Raw genomic sequence first — 22,304 nt, forward strand, 5'->3', positions numbered from 1 at the left:
GTCGTGATCTACCATTCACATGCTGTATTGTGATTAGAAAGCCAATGTTGTACAGCCATAGGTGATTGTCCTATTACGATTTGATCATAGAGCTTGGATGTAGCACAGGTTACTTGCTTTACTTGGTCAACAGCTTCCCCCCCTCCCCCCCCCCCCCCCCCCAAACATTCATTAACCACTTCCTCTGTTTGTTTTTTGTGTATGTTGATACATTTGCCATGACACCCATGCTATGCGTGTGCTGTTTGGCGTGGGGTTTACAGAGTGTGCCAACACAGGATAAACCCTGGAGAACAATCTAGATAAGGGACAATTCACACACCTTCCTGTTCAGAGACGTTTGTAAACCAAGCACATTTTCTGCTGTTTTGGAAAGTGTAAAATAGAACTGGTTAGTGATTCTCATTCACACACCGTAATAATAATTAATGTAGAGGTGGTTGGTGAATGAAGCAGACTTTTTTTTTTTTTCTCCAGAGACACAAGGGAATGTGACATTCCTTTAGTTTTGTATGGTATTTTCTAACAAAAATACGCCTGTAGTTAGATGGTTTAATATATTAATCTTAGTAATGTTTTTATGCGTGTTGCTGTCTGTGAATGATGCAGGTCTCATAATCTCCTAAACATTTCTACACTTGTAGGTAACTCCAACTTTTCCAAGAAATATTAACTCTTTGCAGTCCGCAGGAGGTTATCATTCGGAAAGGGATTTGTTACACATACAGACATCTGATAATGTTCAGTTAAAGCAAAGTTATCATTAGGGGATACTATGTTCTTCTTCGGGTAGTACTAATAAAAAAGTTTCTTAAAGTTTAGGAGTAAAGAAATGGATTAACTAGCTTAACTAGGATTATCTAAAGATGGGATCACCAAGAGGTATCTCTACAGCTTTTGTGAAAACTACAACACCTATGATGCTTTGCCAGCCTTATGGGGTCTTTTGTTTGGAGACTCCTGCTAAAAAGCTATACATGATGCCACATGGGAATTGTAGTCTATAGGTACTGCAGTATCGGTCTTGAGATATATATATATATATATAATATATATATATATATATATATTCAAAGATTTAAAGAAAATTTAATTTTTCGGTATTGGGTAGCATTTAGTACTCCTTCTCTGCTCTTTTTATGCTTGGTATGGGTACACCAATGATACCTCTCCCTTCAGTATGCTATTTTTGTGGTTTTCGATTGGTTGGAATAAACACAATTTACCATCAGGCTCTGGGCAACTGCCTACAGTAAGATATTTATTGTAGCCTCACATCTCTTCCTATTTGGCACTTAAAGAATTAATTAAGGCCCCATAAGTGGTTTACATTGCTGAGAAGAGCACCTTGAGCCCACTGTCACTGCTGAGAGTGGCGTATAGCAGCAGCTGTTTGTGTTGCTATAACCCAGCCCACCAAAGTTGTTAATCAGGTAGCTAACACTTCTGGGTTTGCCTTGCGTTAATTATGTCCCCATTGTGCATGCAGTGTCCGAACGCACAAAGGGGACGGATCTCTAGACTTTTAACTGCATTTTTAAAATGTATTCTAGTATTCACTGTGTTCAAATGCACAAATATTTATTGAAGAATGGGTAGCCAAACTACTGCCATGTACATATTTGCGGTCCATGTTGAAGAAAAATAAAAAAAGTAGCACTGCCTTACACCCTTGTGAGGAATGCATGTGATTTCAGTTGTGCATTTGTAGAACCGAAAACAAGCAAATCTTGGTTGTGCATCCAGCAGAGGAATGGTCTGTGAGGATATAATACGGATTAGCCATGGGAGGTCTGAAGAGTTTCCCAGTCACAGAATTAAACAGCTGTTCTGCGAGAGTGCTCAGTGCCCACATTTGTCAACCCCTGACACCTCCTTATGTAGATCTACATTGTTCTGAAAGTGCTGCCACGCTTAATTGTTAACCCATGCATTACACTTCCCAACATATATTGCTGCCATTTTTACTAATGTATTGAGTTCTGTATTCCATTGTTATAGCTATGTATTATACATTATACATATTCAGCAACTGTATGCATTTTTTGTATAACTAAATTTTTTACGTTTTTTTTTGTAGTTTTAGTCTAGCTGTAGTGTATTGTTAGATTATGAATAGCCTTGAAATTATAAAGTTTGTCATTCTTATATTTCTCAAGCAGTTGTCTATTAAAGCACACTTATCTCCCCATGTAAGTGCACTATATTGGTTATGGTGTTTGGAGTGTTCCTTTGAATGACCCATTCTGTCTAATTACAAAACATGTACTATAGTCATAATACTGTAGGAAAAGCACATTTCAATAAATACATTTACTTCAAATCAAGATTTATAGCAATGGAACCCCATCTAATGCAACAACTTTCTGACAACCACATGGGAATGGGGTCCACTAAAAACCAAAAATGTAGGAACTAGACTCGTAGGGATAGGCAACCTTCGGCACTCCAGATGTTGTGGACTACATCCCCCATAATGCTCTTACAGCCATAATGCTGGTAAAGCATCATGGGAGGTGTAGTCCAAAACATCTGGAGTGCCGAAGGTTGCCTATGCCTCATAGAGAATATTGGAAAGCTACTTGGGGTGTAAATTGTTAGGCGGTTGAGATAGGCAAGGGAAGGGAAGTGTAAATGTGTCTTAAAGGGACACTCCAGGCACCCAGACCACTTGTGCCCATTGGAGTGGTCTGGGTGCCAACTCCCACTACCCTTAACCCTGCAAGTGTAATTATTGCAGTTTTCATAAACTGCTATATTTACCTTGCAGGGTTAACTCCTCCTCTAGTGGCTGTCTACTAGACAGCCACTAGAGGGCACTTCCGGGTTTATAGCACACATTCTGTGTGCTATAGCTTTGCTGGATGTCCTCACGCTATGTGAGGACCTCCAGCGTTGCTGAAATCCCCATAGGAAAGCATTTTTCAATGCCTTCCTATGGGGAGGTTTAATGCACGTGCGCGGCATCGCCGCACATGCACATTAGGTCTTCCCCGCCGGCGGCCGCGCATGCGCAATAGGTCCCCCCCCCCTCCAGCTGACGTCGGCAGGGGAGGAGCGTGGGCGGATCCGGAACCAGCGCCAAGGGGTTTTAGCCCCTTAAGGACACATGACATGTGTGACATGTCATGATTCCCTTTTATTCCAGAAGTTTGGTCCTTAAGGGGTTAGGTAAAGAAGTGGAATATTCTGCAATGGCTGAGTCAATCATTTGATCTCAACCTGATCGAGCATGCATTTCACTTTCTGAAGAAAAAACTGAAGGCAGAAAGAACCACAAACATACAACAAATGAAGACAGTTGCAGTAAAGTCCTGTCAGTAAAGGAGGAAACCCAGTATTTGGTGATGTCCATGTGTTTGTTTTCCTGGCACTGGAGAGTCCCTTTACGTACCAACACCAAGTGGGGCTAATTACACTCTTTATCTTCTAATCGCTGAATTCAGAAAAAAACTTTCATATTTGACCTAAAGGAACCCTGTAGTCACAAATACATAAAAAGAAAAAAAAATGCATTTGATAGGTTTTGACCTAATTGCATAAACTGTTGTCCAAAGTCTTTCCCATTAGCTACACTCTCTCGTGACAGAAAGATTTCTTTATCAGTGCATGTACACCAGGGCTGGACTGGGGGAGAAATTCGGCCCATGCATTTTTTTGTTTTTAAAACAGCGGCCCACTGAGAAGAAGCGGGTCCAGAGAGGAGTTTGTTTTGTCATCACCAGTGATAAGCATGCCCCCTCTCAAAGTGAGAATGTTGGTTCAATGCTCTTTCAGGGCAGCCCATGCGCAGAGCCCTGCTGAAGAGCTCTCGCATGAAAAAAGGCCCTGTATTTGTTCTGCACAGCGCAAGCTAATTTATTAACATGCTTGTGCTGTGTTTGCTTGGGACTTGCCTCTGGTGTCTCCATAAGTGGGTTACCAGAGTACAAAAGGGCCAGAAAAGCATATTATGCATGTGTTTGGAGCAGGGCCGGACTGGGAGAAAAATTCGGCCCGGGCATTTTTTTAGCACAGCGGCCCACTAAGGGGGCGGGGCAGAGAGGAAGTGTTTCGTCATCACCAATGGGTGCAGTATGTGTGTGAGGGGTGCTGTAGTGTGTGTGTGTGTGTGTGTGTATATATATACATACACACACACACAATAAACAATACACATGTTTCATATTTATATATATATATATATATATATATATATATATATATATATATATATATATATATATATATATATATATATATATATATATACATACACAACAATTTCTGGCACTCATCCCAAACAAAAATAATTTCAATAGCAACTACCAGGTGCTTCTCTGAGCAGTAATATAAACAGGACAAATTGAGAGCACTCAATGGATTTGGTAAATAAAAAAAAATATATTAAATAACACGCATATAAATCAATGTTTCGACCGTCTAGCGGTCGCCAGACGGTCGAAACGTTGATTTATATGCGTGTTATTTAATATACCGCTTATTTAATAGACCGCTAGACGGTCGAAACGTTGATTTATATGCGTGTTATTTAATATAGATTTTTTTTGATTGATTGATATATATATATATATATATATATATATATATATATAAAAAATATGTTTGGAAGTATTGTGTGTGTGTTGGGGTTCTGTGTGTATGTGTGAGGGGTGCAGGGGGTGTAGTGTGTATGTGAGGAGTGCAGTGTGTGTGATGGATGCTGTGTTTGAGTGGTGCTGTGTGTGAGCGTGCTGTGTGTGAGCGTGCTGTGTGTGAGCGTGCTGTGTGTGAGCGCGCTGTGTGTGAGCGCGCTGTGTGTGAGCGCGCTGTGTGTGAGCGCGCTGTGTGTGAGCGCGCTGTGTGTGAGCGCGCTGTGTGTGAGCGCGCTGTGTGTGAGAGCGCTGTGTGTGAGAGCGCTGTGTGTGATGTGTGTGTGCTGTGTGTGCATGTTAAAAGGGATTTTGTGTTGGAGTAGTAAAAAAAAAAAAACTAATAATAAGGCATTATGTCCCCCCCTCCCTTCTTACCTTTACCCTGGGAGGGGGGGACCGGCATGGTGGAACCATGGAGAGGTGGGGGTGGGGGACCGGCACTCTGCCATCCATCCCTGGTGGTCCAGTGGGTGAGTGAACTCTAGCCTGCGGGCTAGAGTTCACTCTCGCGAGATCCGGTCGTTGCCATGGCAACGAGCCGGATCTCGCGAGAGGAACCCGGCGGAGCTGCAAGATAGAGCTCCGCCGGGTCCTCTCCCTCCCCCCCCAGCCGCAGCTCTATTAAAGTGGGCCGGTGAGGGAGATCTTTGATCTCCTCACCGGCCCTTCATGGCACACAGCGGGCCGGCGCTCGGATAGTGCCGGCCCTGCATAGACCGGCAGGGGAGATCCTGGGACCTTCCCCTGCCGGCCTCGGCCCATGGCCACCGCGGCCCACCGGGCATATGCCCGATGGCCAGTCCGGGCCTGGTTTGGAGCCTGCTTGTGGGATTGTATGTGTTTAGAGTGAGCCAATTGTGGTGTAGTGTTTTGTGTAAATGTCAGTTTCAGTTATGTTTTTGGTTTAATATGTGTGGCTAGGGCTGTAGAGAGTGTGAGTGTGTGTGTGTGTAAAGGGGCATAGTGTGTATAGGGGATGTAGCGAGTGCGTGCATAGGGGCTGTAGTGTGTATAGATGTAGTGTGTGGGTTTAGGGAATGTAGTGTTTGCTTTCAGGGGATCTAGAATATTTGTCAGGAATGTAGTGTGTGTAAATAATAAAAAAAAATATATAATATGTATGTATGAACTTTTTATTATAAAATAATTATATAATGTTATATCCTTCCCTTCATACGTTTGGCTGGGAGGGGGGACTTTTCTGCCAGCCCTGGTGGTTCGGTGGGAAATCTTCGGTGGCCCTAGTGGTGAGTGAACTCACAGCTTCTGGAGTTTACTCATGCAAAATCGGGGCATTGCCATGGTAACTGCGCCAACGCTCCTACCTCATGAGAGGAACACAGCATATCTACAAGCTAATGGCTCCCGGGTCCTCACGGGCCCTCCTCAGTGCTGCCCAGTAAAGTGCCTGTGATCTTTGATCTCCCTACTGTCCCATGAAGGCTCACAGCAGGGCTAGAGCTCTGATAGTGCGGGTCCTGCATTGGCCAGCCGCGGAGATCTCTTTATCTCCGCTGTCTGCCTCCGCCCATGGCCAGCGCGGCCCACCAGGCATTTACCCTGTATTTCTTATGGCCAGTCCTGGCCTGATGTACACAGCTCAGCCCTGTGGAAGCTACTTTTAATGCACAACCAGGCTGAAAACCGAGAACCTACAGAAAAACAGGTAGTGAAATCCTTACTGTATGTCTCCCTGGGTGTACTCTCCTTTTAATGCAGATTGCTTTGTAGTTCTGATCACTCAGTAGTGTCTGATGCTGAGCTGTGTATGTATATTCAATAAGGAAGTCCTTTATTGAAGTGAGGGGGTTTGGTTAAAGAGGCAGGCTCATGGTGTAGCTTTTTTTTTTTTTTTTGTGCAAAACATTTTTTATTTATTTTTTATTTTAGGAAAAGCTGTAAAGATTTCAGAATGCAAAAAAATACAGCATATTAATCAGGCGAAAACCCATCAGAGACTTTAACATTGTATTGGCGATTATATGTACCTTTTACAATTTTGGTATTTATTGACAGCAGTTAATTAGCCCCACTTATACAAATTCCGTTTGGTGTCTGCTAAAAAGCTTGATGAAGCAGATTTGGTGCATAGATCATTTCCCTGCAGTCTCACTGCTCAATTAACTGCCATTTAGGAGTTAAATCACTTTGTTTATGCAGCCCTAGTCATGTCTCCCTGTATATGCCTTGCACAGCCTTCAAAAACACTTCCTGTATAGAGACCTCTAATGGTTACACTTCCTTTACTGCAAATTGTTTAATTCAGAATTTCTTGTTAGAAATTTTGTGTTGTTTTTTTAAAGTAACAACTAATTGAAAGTGAAACCTGTTTTTAATGCATGCTGTGTCAGTCACAGCCAGGGGAGGTGTGGCTAGGACTGCATAAACAGAAACAAAAGTGGTTTAAAGCGGCACTGCCATGGCGAACTTACCTTTCTTTAATCGATTCCTCTTCTCTCCCTCTGCTAGGAGCTGTTCTTCATTTCTTCCTGTCTGCTCTAGTTTTCTTTAAAACATAGAAAGAGACTACTTTGTCTTGTGGAGGTTTCCTACGCCTGACCATCTAGGAGTGTGCTCCATTTCCGGTGGTCAGAGCAATTTTCCCACAATTCTCACCTTTCCTCCATCTCGCGATGCTTTCCGTCAGTATTCACAAACATCCTGTCACTTAGACAGAAAGCTGACGAAACTAACGCGTTTCGTCCTAAAAGAATGAGAACAGTTTCTCCATTCGTGTTAGGACGCAATTCGGGACTTTGCTCGTATCGGAATTTCATTCATATGAATGAAACTCTGATCCTATTCGTGCCTCGGCTGCATCTTGCAGCCGTTTAGTAGATAGCTCCCTAATTCCCATGGTATCGGGAAGCTATCTAACAATTACTAAAGTATTAGTAAATTACTTGGTATTGGTAAATTCTGCCCCTACTCGCTATACCGCGAGTAGGGGTATGTCTAATAAACAGTCAGCACCCAGTGGCCACTTTAAGCTAGTCAGTAGCACTCCATTTACAAAACCGCTTGAAACATATTTTTCTCCAGCAGTTTTTTTAAAATGAGGAGCGTCCGCTGACTCTCTCTAAGCAAGTACGCGTGCCCCTGTCCAAGTCTTCCTGGCTCAAGACTTTGAGAGAAGCAGATGGGCAGGGGCAGAGCAAAGCTGTGCTGGATTCAAGACTTTAGGGTTGAACCATTTAACCCCTGAAGGTAAGTCCACACCAAGGACCATGTGGCACCACAACAACTTAATTCTGGTCACTATTTTATGGTTCCGTAGTGTTCCTTTAAAATGCTACATTTGTTCATTCGAAAAAATCCCAGTTTGAGGATCCCTTGGCTTGTTTATACCTAGCTTGTCTGTATTTAGCAAACGGCTTATCTGCTTAGGTTCATGTAATCCTGATAGATGCTGCCGAGAACAGCTCTTCTCAGAATACAAGTGTCCGGACACTTCTCATGACCCTTCTATCACCTTTCATGGTTTTTATGGTGGAAAAGGCTAACATGTATAGTATATATATGCTTTGATCTTTCTCGGACATTAAAAATAACTAACTAAATCTGAATGTGTTCTTTTGACTGATATCTTTATTTGTACAGGTGTTTTTTTTTTTTTTTGGTACAATAGGACCTTTAATTAAAGTGTTGTGCTTTAATGTTGCTTTTCATATATATGGCTAAATGTATTTATAGTAGACTTAGTGAAGAGTTTGGGGGGGTTGTTAAATACAATTTTTAATTGTTAGCCCTTTGTCTTTTTTGCCTGTATGTTTCAGATTCCTCCATTGTTATTGCAAGAACTGTTAAGTTTACCTTTTCCTTTACATGCAATCTAGCGCTAAATCAGACTGTCCTGAGCAGCCTGGTCCGTCTTCGTTATGGTCATCAGGCTTGATGACCATTTTGTCCAATCAAATGCTTCTCATAAAGAAGCATTGTGGACTTAATTTTCATGCATGGCCATTGCTGTGATGCACCAGTAAAATGCTTCTATTGGTTAAGAGCGGAGTTAGTTCTCACTCAGAAATATCATCTAGTGGCTGTCAGAGAGGCCGCCACTAAATATATGTTTAACCCTACAATGAGAACATTGCCCTTTTTCCAAAAGGACAATGTTTTTTACACTGTGGGAGGGAAAAGGCAGGGCCACTGCACCCAGACCAGTTCATTGAGAAAAAGTGGTCTGGGTGATTTTAATTGTCCTTTTAAGGTACCAATACAAAGCTATTTTCGTGACACTATCATGTCTCATTGCCGCCTTGGCCCCCCACTGACCATGTGGAGGGTTAAAAAAAAAAAAAAAAAGAATTCATTTAAACACAGATTCCCTTGGCGCTAGGTGGAGCTTGTCAATCAGCCGGGGGACCTAATGCCCATGCAAGACACGACACCCAAACCTACTTCAAAGAGATAAAGTGGTCTGGATACCTATAGGGTATCCTTTTAACGTTATTGAACACATGGACAATACCACTTCAGATTGATAATTTTGTATTTTGTTTCTGTTGCATAAAAACAATAATGTGTCTCTCTTTATTCTTTAGATCATTCTACATCCAGTGCCACATCTATGTTCAAACCAGTGAACTCCATGGTCTGCCTTCCAACTGCGCATGTGATTCCATCTACAGCCAGGTCTTCACTGCCCAGGCACAGGGACGAGATGTTGGACACAACACATTGGGACAGTAGCTACTCTTTGCTTGGTGGCAACAGAAACTATGGCTTATCTGAAACTCCCCTAGATATGAAAGATTCAAGACCCATGAAGAAATGGTCATCACTATCTAAGTTGAGTTCAGCGGATTCTCTAAGTCAAGATGGCCGTGTTGACAAATCTAGTTCCCGGCATAGCCTTGAACGTTTAGGAAGAGACAGCGCCATGTCTCAGCAGTCCCGTGGGCACAGGCCAGCTTGCTTACACCACAGTATAGAGGCGTTGAAGCTGGATGATAAGGATCTGGACAAGAAGCAAATTTTAGGCATTGATTGTAAATATAAATATGACAGTTGTAGCAGCAATGACTTTACTAGCTCTGCTAGCAGGCGACACACCTTGGACATGACCTATAGTGCCTTACCTGAAAGCAAACCATCTCCTGTGAGTGATGTTTATGGACAGAAATGCAGCCACTTTGGATACCAAGGTGGAGTTCCACTTCAGTCTTCTGTGAGGACTCAGATGTGGCTTACAGAACAACTCCACGCTAATTCCCAAGACCGCAGGACAGCTGAGGGAACTGGTGGTTTGTCATCTTGGCACCCATTAGAACATCTCCATTCAGATACAACAGAGCACATTCAGGTATGTAATTGATGCGTTGGTGAATGCTGCCATCTTGTGGTTATATGTTAGAATTGAAGAACACAAATTTGCAAATGCTATGTAGGATTAAGTACAGCAATAAGTTGAAATGATTTACCTGCAAAGAATAGATTTGACTTTTTTCTAGTTTTAAAGTGTTTGGTATGGACTTGATGTTATTACCTGACTCATGGCACTCCAAGTAAATGTACAGATTTGTATGGCAAGCAAATTGCCTCACACACGTGTCATGTAAGTACACTTTCAGTTTAATTAGAATTTTTTAATAAATATGGAAGAAGATGTGTATGCTGGAAATATTTATAGTTAAAGGACCACTATAGTGCCAGGAAAACATACTCGTTTTCCTTGCACTATAGTGCCCTGAGGGTACCTCCACCCTCAGGGACCCCCTCCCGCCGGGCTCTGGGGAGACTAAAGGGTTAAAACTTACCTTTCTCCAGCGCCGGGCGGGGAGCTCTTCTCCTCCGAACCTCCTACTCTCCTCCCATTCGGCTGCACGCGCATTCAGCCAGTCTCATAGGAAAGCATTATCAATGCTTTCCTATGGACGCTTGCGTGCTTTCACTGTGATTTTCACAGTGAGAATCACGCAAGCGCCTCTAGCGGCTGTCAATGAGACTGCCACTAGAGGCTTTGAGGGCTGGATTAACCCATTTAGAAACATAGCAGTTTCTCTGAAACTGCTATGTTTTTAAAAAATGGGTTAACCCTAGCTGGACCTGGCACCCAGACCACTTCATTAAGCTGAAGTGGTCTGGGTGCCTAGAGTGGTCCTTTAAGCTCTTGCCTTGTATAAGTCATTCCCTGTTTGCATACTGGTAGTTAAAATAAAGCCGCGACAGCAATTGCAGGTAGACTCATACAAAGTGACACATTTGACATTTATATGGTGAATTTAGAAATGTACACTAACAGAATATGTGCAGTCCAAGCTGCCACCCTTTTATATTCTATTTCTCATTCCTTTTGCGTAGAAGGTCTGTGTGGCAGTCATGGACCTTAATGCACATTTTGTACTAGGGCCCTAGCGTTTCCTCTTGCGTATGCACATTGACAATCAAAAAGATCAATACATTTTAGATGAGAAATGGATAATGCAAAAAGTACAAAAATATATAGAATTACTCTCACCCCCAGCTGCTTTCAGCATAAAACCACAGGTTGCCAAATAACCCCAAACCAGCAAACTTGTACATGCCCACTGCAGGGTCTGCATGGACAGTAAGGACCGATTAGTTTTTGTTATTGGCCAAGTTTATTTTCAATACAATATTTTGCCCAGATCTTATCTAACGAATGAGTAGCAATTCTGTAGAGCCAGCATCATAAGAGGTTTTTGTCAAAGCATGATCCTATATGGAAATAATAAGTAGATAAATTACTTCATGTAGCAATACACACCCAAGTGGTGATATTTGGAACTGCATGCACAAAACAAAATAAAAAATCTGGTAATAGGGTACAATATAATTTTGCTTTGTGTTGCTTCTCTTATACAGCATTGTTGTATAATATGTATAGTGGTAGCATGTGTCATCTGGGGCCATGTGCAGGGGGCACCAAACTGACAGATGAACTTTATGCAGCACTTAGAGGAATAATATAGTCACCAAAACAACGTTGGCTTAATAAAGCAGTTTTGGTGTATAGATCATGCCCCTGCAGTCTCACCGTTCAATCATTTGTTTATGCAGCCCTAGTTGCACTTTGCTGCATGTGACTTACACAGCCTTCCTAAACACTTGCTGTAAAGATACATCTAATGGTTACACTTCCTTTACTGCAAATTCTGTTCAATTTAAAATGTCTTATCCCCTGCTCTGTTATAGCTTGCTAGAACCTGCAGAAGCCGATTTGTATGTAATTAAAGTTTACAGAATTTACAGAACAGGAGATACAAACTTTTAAATTTAACTAAAAATGAAACCATTTTGTTTTCCTGCAGACTGAGTCAGTCACAGCCAGGGGAAGTGTGGCTAGGGCTCCATGGACAGAAAGAAAAGCGATTTAGCTCATAAATGGCAGTGAATAGAGCAGTGAAACTTCAGGGACATGATCTATACACTAAAACGGCTTCATTAAACTAAAGTTGTTTTGGTGACTATAGTGTCCCTTGAATTATGTTACCTGTAAATATTGTATTAATTCAGTTTGGTGTTTGCTTGATAAAGACCTCATTTGGAGGTCAAAACATTGCTGTAATACTTTGATTTTCATTAAATCTGACTGTAAGTCAACCTTGAGTGCCTCAAACAAATATTCCAATACCTGAAGTGCTTTTTTTGTCCTTTCCAAATAAAATGATTCGATTCTGTGCTGCTGCTCTCAGACAACACTGTCTTCTAATTTTATCTTACTCCAATATTGCCATTCATACAGCACGTTTTATATCATTGTAACTTTTTTTTTTTTTTTTTTTTACCTTTTTAGAAGGTTTGATAAAAGTGTGTGTGTGTGTGTGTGTGTGTGTGTGTGTATACACACACACACTACTTGGAATATCTGGGGTCCCTTGCAATTACAGTTGTACTATTTAAATTTTTTATTTGTGCGTATATTTTTATCTCTGATACAAAATATAGATAATATCCAAAAGATCAGGTGAAAAACATTTAAAGGGTTATTACTCAACTATAAACCATACAGAATATTTTCATTATTTAGAGAGATTAGATATTTTCTTACATTTTAGATTGTTTGTTTGTCTGTTGTATATTGTCCAAACGAAACCTCCCAGTAACTCCTGGTATCTTTAGACTCTCAGGCTATTAATCAATTAGAGCACTCAGCCTTGAAGTGCTAATGTACTGTTAACTGTATCCAGTTAAATTTAATTTACTAGATTCGTCACTGGCCGATTCCCTCATAATTTAAACATCTTGTTAATCTACTTTTAGCCTCTGGCAGTAAAGAGGCTAATTAGATAGTCACCTCTTTACCTCTGGTTGTACGTCCTTCTCATGGTTTTGAGTAATACACGTATCGAAATCTGAGTCTTGTGCTGTTACTCTTCACTGTTTATATTTGCACTGGTTTTTTTTTTTGTTTTTTTTTATCTATCCATGGTGAATTTGTTGTTTTGTTCTCTTGTTAATATAGCAGTTATTTAATCTTTATTTTATTAACGTTCTGGTTACTCTCACTGTAAGACTTGTTTTTCTTTCATTTATTCAAGTTTTAGACCTTGCATATCCTGATCAGCCACAGCATTAACACACTAATGAAGTGAATAACATTGATTATATTGTTACAGTGACATCTGTCAAGGGGTGGGATATATTAGACCGCAAGTGAGCAGTGAGTACTTGAATTTCATGTGTTGAAAGCACAAAAAATGGGCTAGTAAAAAGTTCTCACTGGCTTTGACAAGGAATAGTGATGCATAGAGGACAGGCTTAGAGCATCTTTACAATGGCAAGTCTTGTGGGGTGTTTTTGTTTTGCAGTGGTTAGTACCTACCAAAAGTGGTACCAGGAAGGACAGCCGGTGAACCACCATTAGGATCATGTGCACCTAAGGCTCATTGAGGCAGTTGGCTAGCCCGTCTGGTCTGCTCACACAGAAGAACTGTAGCCCAAATTGCTGAAAAACCATAATGCTGGCCATGATAGAAAGGTGTGAGGGCACACCGTACATCACAATTTGCTGCATATGGGAATACGTAGCTGCAGACCGGTTCAGAGTGCCCATGATGATTCCTGTCCACCATTAAAAGTGCCTTCAATAGGGTCGTGAAGATCAGACCAGGACCATGGAGGAATGGTTTTGTGATGTCAAGAATCCCATTTTCTTTCAGATCAGATGGATGCCAATGTGTGGGGCAAAGTGATGGCAGTAGGTTTCTCTATGGGAAGAAGGCAGGCCAGTGGAGGCAGTGTTGTACTCTGGGCAATGTCCTGCTCAAGCCATGGGGTCCTGGCAGTTATGTGGATGTTACTTTGACACTTACCACCTACTTAGAGATTATTGCAGATTCTGTACACCGCTTCATAGCAATGGTGTTCCCCAGTGGCAGTGGCCTCTTTCAGCAAGCTAATGCAACCTGAAACACTGAAAAAATGGTTTAGGAATATTTTTAGGAACATTACAGTGTTCTAAATGTTGCCTTGGCCTCCAAATTCCTACCTTCACTCCAGAGATGTGTATGTCCACTGGTGCTGACTCCGCCCCCACCCCACCTCCTTGGTTGAGATAATTAGAATTGACTATCTCAGGCAATCAAATGCTTTCCTGTGGGTGGTGGAGACAAACTCCAAGCTGGCCAATTAGCATCTTTTCATAGAAGTGCATTAAATCAATGCATCTCTGAGGAATGTTCAGCTTCTTCATGCAGAGTGTGGAGACAATGAATGTACGTGCTGCTTATTGTACAGCACTGATCCAGGAAGCACCTCTAGTGGCGGTCTGAATGACTGCCACTGGAGGTGTCTCTAGGCAGCAATGAAAACACACTACCTTTTGACTGAAAATGCAGTGTTTACATTAAAATGCCTGCAGGGACACCAGAACAACCATATTGAGCTGTAGTTGTTCTGGCGACCATAGTCTTAGTTTAATCTTAGTGTATCAGATACATCAAATATTTTTCATTATACCACATTGGCCAAGTAGGCAATATTTTTCCAGAGCCCGTATCGATTATCCGTTGCCTTTCAGGCCAATTATGCACATTTACCTTTTTGAAAAAGTAACACCATTTCTACACAAATCTGACCACAATCACACTCCTTTTACTTTAAAGGCCTGCAAATGCTGGCATCAGTGATATACCAACATAAGCAGTGCAGTTAACGATGACCACAAATTTTTTTTCATCCTAGATCAATACAGTCTTGTCTTCCTACTTCATGTGAATTTAAGAGAGATCTAGCAAGAAATAATCCACCTAGGCAATTTGTCTGTTAAGTGAATGGATGCTACCAGCTTGTGTTTCTCATATACATGAATGAATGAGAAACAACGATTATTTATACATGCACAAAAAGGCTAGTATTTGCAGAGTTATTGGTGTTCCAGGAGGTGTTTGGTATTGGATTATTGGAGACTAGGGATTAATGGGAAAGGTGATATTCAAAAATACGTTTCTCTCCTTTTAACCATGTTTTAATGTATGAAACCGGACCTGCAGTGCCCCTTTACTCTATGCTATTGCCTAAGAAAGCCTGCAAGAGGCAGTGTTGTTTTAGAGACTGTGGTTGGTTTTCTCTGGTCAAAACAGTTTTATTATTCAGCTTGCACACTTTTCTGCTTATTTAGTAGCTCTACAGTAGGGTGATTAATGTAATCGGATTACCTTCTGAATAGGCCTTGTTTACGGACTTGTAATCTTTTTAAATATTTTCAGTCTCGCTGGAGTAAGGTTTAAAGCCTGTACCATATGCAGTGCACGTCATGGTTAAGCAAAGTGGGGCTTACAAGTTCTGTATTGACATCGGTCTCCTTTTCTAAATGCTCCTGTTCTGGGATTCTGTGCCAATGCCCCTATGGTATTTTTCTACCAATGTTTATACCAAGCCATACCTCCCGCTGACCGTCTGATTGTCTGCTCCCGATCCAGTGCCCTTGCTTCGATTGTAACCTAAGGGTTAAGTGTGTGTGCGTGCTTTTTGGGGGGGTCTGTAGATCAGAGAACAGCCAGTCTTTTTTTTATTTATTTATACAACTACAGGTCCTGGCATCAGGTTCTTGTTTGTAATAATCCATTTGAAAGAGTGGGTCTGCTTGGGTGATGGGTCCACAGAAAAGGCCAACTACACCATCTTGGCCTATTAAGGACCAGACGGATCAAGATCGAGATTTGCATAACTTGTGGGAGCTAAGCTGTCCTGGGAGCAATGCAATCGTAATGGCTAATGGTGCCAGTAATAATTAATTTATTAATAATAATTTCTAAAGATGTAGAATCCTTTCTTAAAAAAAAATAAAAAAAAATTCTTTGTATTGAACATACTGGTTTAAACCAACCTTGTCATCTACACATAGTGTAAATTACAAGTTCACTTTTTTTTTTAAATAACTCTATAGCCCATCTATAATTAAATTGGCAGGAAATGTATATATTGAAAGATATACGGTTACCAACATGGACTCTTCAGAAGCACATAACCATAATGTTGCAAGCAGCATCTCTTGGTTTCTAGTAGGAGGTGTGGAAATGCTGTAACACTTTTTTTTTTCTTTTAATCCGAATGTAAAAAATATTAAATCTAATAATTTATGCAAAGTATTTAACCAAGAAAGGTGCATTTAGCTTGCCATCAAGTATGTCCTGCACTGTAAGGTTCTTTAAAAGTAAAGAAATGTACTGGTAACAGTGGATCATGGCTTTCTTCTGTGACAAAACACCATCGATGTGATCATCCACTGGACTTTAACCAAACATTGGTAAATATCCAAGGCAATGGTAATGGTGTCGGAACAGAAAAACATTTTATTGAGAAAAACCAGTGGAGAAGTAAATCTTCTATTCAGGATACCAACATAAGCCAAAGATTTAAACCCAGCAAATCTTTGTTTCACACACTCCCAATTATCATGTTTTATTTGATTTATTTTACTGTACCAAATAAAAGTTTACTGGTGGCAACTTTACTAAAGTAAGATCTACTTCCCTACAGGCTTCAATCCTTTTATTTATTTATTTATTTATTTAGATGTTATTATTCAACTTAATGGTGGAAATGTATTGGAAGGATAACAAGCTTATCTAAACTTAAAAGGGGTCGAACCTGGGTCTCTGAGATCCTGGAGCTCTGTCTTACCTGCTGTCATAAAGACGTGACCACCTGCATTGTTGGAAATACTGGTGTTTATTATATATAATAATAAAATAATTGGGACAATCGGCTTGTAAGCAAATGGAATGTTCTTGCAGATAGCACTGCTTCATAAAATACAATAAAAAATCAATAATCCTAAGAAATAGATTTGTGTTCTCTGATTTCCTGTACTGCCCTCTCGGGTTAAAATCCACTTTTAAATTCCTACTTTTCAGAATGGGTGAAGCTGTTCTAATCTTTATAATTAATGTGGCATCATCACTTTGCAGATTTTTGTGATGAAATTAAAAAAAAAAATTGTCAGTCTAGTTCTCCTTTTGGAAAGTGGCAATAATGGCAATATCACTAAAATACAAGCTGTATAAGGAAAGGGAAAAGTGAAATTGGGGGGGGGGGGGGGGGGGGAGAAACATACTACCATGTAGTCGCCTTAAATTCTGATTAGTCTACGGATGGCTTAATTTTATATGTGAAATCGTTATTTTTAAGCAAACTCAACCTCTCATTAGTAAAGTTGGAGATACTGTCATATGTGGGAAGCCTCTTTGCAAAGTATATTCTTTTGGATCCTAAAATGTTTGCACTGTGTAGAGATGCGCACGTTAGAAAAGCACGGTTGCCAAAGGCCATTATGGTATTTGTTCAAGCATTTATTTTCATATAAGTGGCAATTTGTTTAAATTCCATATTTACGACTATTACATTCTTATAATTCCATATACAGTTTTACTCCCTCTGTCCTGATACATGTCTTTAGAATCACCTTACAGTGTCTACAAGGTGGAGTTTTCTGATGTAAACCTTTCAGACGGTGCAAAATGACCTTTTCTTATTGGCTTCTTATGGTCTCCTTTCTTACGAGCCAAAATGAGCAGTATGTAACGTCAGACAATAACAAGTATGGTATTTTCAAGAAAGCACTCCAATTGAATAAAACCATCTAAATTTTCTTAAAAGCAGTTTGATATCAAGCAAATGTTTTATTTTAATAACTGGTACTTAAAGGATTACTTCAAGCATCATAACCACAACAACCCACTGTAGTGTGAATGATACCAGGAGTACTGTGGCCCAGTTCCCCACCAATGGGGCAAACCCCCCCCTTTACCGGAGACCTCACTGGGCTCAGGTGTTCCTGGTCATTCAGTGACGTGCATTATGCTTCTGCAGATCTCCGGAAGCTGCGGCAGTCGACTGTGATTGACTGAGAGTGTCCGCTAATCACTCTCAGCCAATGACTGTCATTATGTGCAACGAAAGTTGCACAGAATTGATGTTGGCCAGCCCGGCTAATGATGTTGCTGGAAGTGGAGTTGCACAGTGGTTAATCTCTGTATGTGCAGCATTTCTAAGCAATACAAAGAATACAGACTTCACTATCATAACCACTTCAAAACACTGAAGTGATCATGGTGCGTGGAGTAAATTTTTAAAATTAAATCTATTGGAAAAACATCACTCTGCTGCAAAATAGCTTTTTAGTATCTTATAATTTATGCCCCTTCAAACAGTACATCATTTATTGCTTCACATGATATTTACATAACTTGGTAATACAGTGCGTTTGTGTCAAACATTAAATAAAGCAAACATTAAATAAAATTGTGTTTAACAAAGTGCAACAATTCTTACATTGCCTTAGGGCTACAAAATGTGGTGTTCAAATATTTGTGCGTGCCTTGGTCCAGTGTACTGCTTTATTTATAATTATATTGTAAAAATAGCTTTCAGTATGGTGTCTGCTACACTTCCCAGACTGAATCTAGATAACAATCAAATTAAAAACAGGCCAGATTGTGTTATACATTTTACAGTGTTTTGTTGGCCGTTTGTTGTCTTTGTATCGTAGTAATTCTAAAGAAGAGTTACATACATAGTTGGCATTTTGTTAACACTTATAAGTGCAAGAGAGCTGTATTGCTGTTCATAGAATGTTAATAAAAGCCTTGTGCTCTAAGTGCTGGACAATGCCTTACAAACCATTTATGTTTAATGTATTCTATAATGTACCCCTTGTCATAGGAAAAGTCACCAAGCAAAGTGTAAACTGGATTATAGAGTGCTGATACTTTGTACTATTTTAGATGATTCTTCATAGATAGGAAATCCAAGCGTTAAACATCTCTGGTGTCGATAACATCCATAGTGCTGCAGAGGACTACCCACATTTGTTAGTAGTAATCCCACCATAAACTCACTCTTTCTTTAGTGTTCTAATATATCTGATAGTCTGTTAATTCATAATCTTGGTAAGTGGACAGAAATCAGAGGTCCATCAATGAGAGAGATCTATATTCTTATTTTGTCAGCTAAGTCCCAAATGGTTTGTAGGTCTGCTGGTTTTCACACGCCATGATTAGGTGCGCAAATTTTGACTTGTTGAAAGCAGACATGATGGATGAATATCACAGAAGCTTTACAAGAATGAACATTAGCAGAAGCACCATAAAGATCAGCATGAAATTAAGCATTAGGTTCAGACCCCTGTTGTTGGCGAGATCCATTGTGTTCCGTGGCACTTCCTGCAGCTCTTAGAAGATGAAAACAATTTTGTTTGGGTTCGTGTTAGACCTTATATCTACGACAAAAAAAAAATACATTTGGTTTTATATCGTATTATATTTTAGGTTTAAACTTTCAGATCACCATCTTCTTGTTTATTATTGGTGCCACTTAAAAGGACACTCCAAGGTCCCTAACCACTGCGGTTCGCTGTAGTGATTATGGTGCGAGGAGTTCCCCAAGCACTCGATCCCAACCCTCATTGTTGCAAGTGAAATGGTCTTGAATGGTTTGACTTCCTACCTGGTATTTCCTGGGCACCGCTCCTTGCCTCCACTATGCAGGACTTTGCTCATAGGCTGAGAGTAATTGTTTGGTGGAGCTTCAGTAAGAAGTCAAACAGTTTAACGGGGGGAAGGAGGGGTTGGGAAGTGGCGGAGGTTATGGGTCTCTCCTTGTACCATAACCACTACTGTAGTGGTTATGGTGCATGTACTGTATTGCTTTAATAAACTTCTCTTAAATCTATCCTATTTTCCTGCCTTAGAAATATGAACAGTTTATGCATTACACAAAGTTTTGAACTGCTTTCTTCTTTATTTGTGTACACAGCTGCAACAGTCTGCTAAGAAAAAAAAAAAAATCAAACGCAACAAACGTCATACATCAATGCAGCATGATAACCAGTAGGGTGCATTGGGTAATGAAGGTCTGTGGGAAAATACTGAAATATATGGACATACACATTGTGGTTTACTAGGGGGAAAAACAATCTGTATGTTGTGGTTTATAAGCATGGAGATAAAATATCACATTCTTCTAAAGGGATTCCTAAGTCAGCTGTTAAATATAATCTGTACTTTAGATTGGCTTCCTGCACAACTCTAAGTTTTTGTCACTTCACTTGACAGATCTTTTCCTGGTGCATTAAAGGGAGGTACGATTAAAACACAATACCAATGTCCGTCTGCTTTCCTTCTACTCATTATAGCCGCAGAGATCACTCTGCAATATCCCAGGCTCCCACTTTTGAGATGTTGTTGGTAAAGCAAGGCTTACGCTTAGCATAGTTACTGTGAGATACCTTGTACAGTAGTAGCATACTTAGCTTCATTATTTAAAAACATGAATGAAAAAACTCAACAAACTAACAAAGCCACCCAGCAGCAATTAGTAGTTTCACGTGATTTTGTTCTTGAATGAAAGTACTAGTTTCAGATGACAAAACAAAACGTTCTGTAAGTACTTGCTTGACTGGGAATAACAGGATATATACGCATACTTCAGCTTTGAAAAGTAACTTAATGCTTTCACTTCATGGGAGCCTAGCAGAGGAGGTGGAGACTTGGAGCTGTGAGTGGTCACGTCTCTAAATTACAGTAAGGGAGCAGGTACTTTACTTGGAGTGAGAATATATGTATGGCTTTCAAAGACCCATGTCTAGGCCATAGAAAAAGTGATGCTTATTCTCCCATCTGAAGTTGACCTGAACTGTTTTCAAACTGCTTAACGAATCCCTTAACCCCTTAAGGACACATGCCATGTGTGACATGATTCCCTTTTATTCCAGAAGTTTGGTCCTTAAGGGGTTAAAGGGACACTGTAGGCACCCAGACCACGTCAGCCCATTGAAGTGGTCTGGGTGTCCATTCCCATCACCCTAAACCCTGCAAGTGCTGTTATTGCAGTTTTTATAAACTGCAATAATTACCTTGCAAGGTTAAATCCTCCTCTATTGGCGGTTTATGGTGCATGCGCATTAGGTCTCCGCATGCGCATTAGGACATCCGATGGCGGGGGAGGATCGTGGGTGGAGCCTGACCCAGCGCCGAGGGACATCGGCGCTTTGTTCAGGTAAGTGACTGAAGGGGTTTGAACCCCTTCAGCGACATGGGATGGAGGCGGGAGGGAGGGGGGCACTCCAGGATTCTACAAAGCCAGGAAAACGGGTTTGTTTTCCTGGCACTGGAGAATCCTTTAACTGGAAGAAGCTTTACAGTAGTTACTTTTGATGGTGGGGAAAAAAATCACACCCATGTATAAATTGGTGTACCAACTTCTTTCTTTGTTGATTCCTGGTCAGGACCAGAATAATATTAATATTACTGAAACAAAAGCATTAGATAATGCATTTGATTCATATTTTTAAAAATACACGATCTGTATTTGTATCTCTCGTGCAGAGAGAGCCGGCTTGTATTTCAGATCTGTTCTGCCCTTTTGGGTGGAATCCATCTTAGATGCAAACTGCTACAAGATGAGCTAACACCAGCTTGAGAACTGAGTGGGGACTCGCCGAAGGGCAGGCTAATTGAGCTGTTGTCCGTTCTCAGCACTCTCTTGCGACTTGGTTTTTGCTCGCATTATCTGTACCTCTTTAGACCGCAGATATTAAAAATGTACAGGGTTATTTACCAAAATGCAAATTCAGAGAGGATTCCAAATATAAGGGCAAAACAGCCAAACTACATAAATTCGCCTATACTTATAGTTTGGCTACTATGGCCTTATACTTGAAAGTCACTTTGAACTCTAACTTTTGTAAATAACCCTAGTGTTAAGCTATTTTTGTGAAGAATTTAAAACCAAATATGCCAGTTTCTCAAATGCTGTGCATACTTGCTTGAGAAAAATATATAAAGTTATAAAAAGCTTGAATAAAATCTATTGGTGGTATAACCATTATTATTTGGTGTGAGTACAAAGCTTACAGGAGAAAGATTGGTTTTGCTGATGTAGAATGTCTTTTTAAGTGCGTTGCCATGGCAGAAACAAAATATTACGAGGTAGTGAACTTTTAAACTTGGAATGTTTTCATACAATTTACTAAAAGACTAATCCACTCTCATCATGATAAGACTGTAATGGAGACATATAAACAGAGTATTGGCTGAGAAATGATGGCTATTGTTTTTATATTAAGTGTGCATTCTTGCACATGTGTCCTTTCCTTTTCATTTTCCATATTCTGGTAATTTAACCATGAACCATATACCAGGATCCAGAGTGTGAATATGGGTATTTCTAGTTAATATTTTATATTTATGTTAATATAAATCA

At 40.3% G+C, this 22,304-nt stretch overlaps 1 protein-coding gene across 5 annotated transcripts in view; it reads left to right on the forward strand.

Annotated features, from left to right (window-relative positions):
* The window catches only part of CEP85L (centrosomal protein 85 like), a 251,083-nt gene that overhangs the window by 146,299 nt on the left and 82,480 nt on the right, over positions 1-22,304 (forward strand). For all 5 annotated transcript variants that reach the window (XM_063443477.1, XM_063443474.1, XM_063443476.1 and 2 more), the window contains exon 3: positions 9,179-9,939. In XM_063443477.1, the coding sequence (XP_063299547.1) occupies positions 9,179-9,939 (761 nt within the window). The remainder of the gene's footprint in view (positions 1-9,178; positions 9,940-22,304) is intronic.

This window comes from Pelobates fuscus, chromosome 2, assembly GCF_036172605.1.
Source record: "Pelobates fuscus isolate aPelFus1 chromosome 2, aPelFus1.pri, whole genome shotgun sequence".
Lineage (NCBI taxonomy): Eukaryota > Metazoa > Chordata > Amphibia > Anura > Pelobatidae > Pelobates > Pelobates fuscus.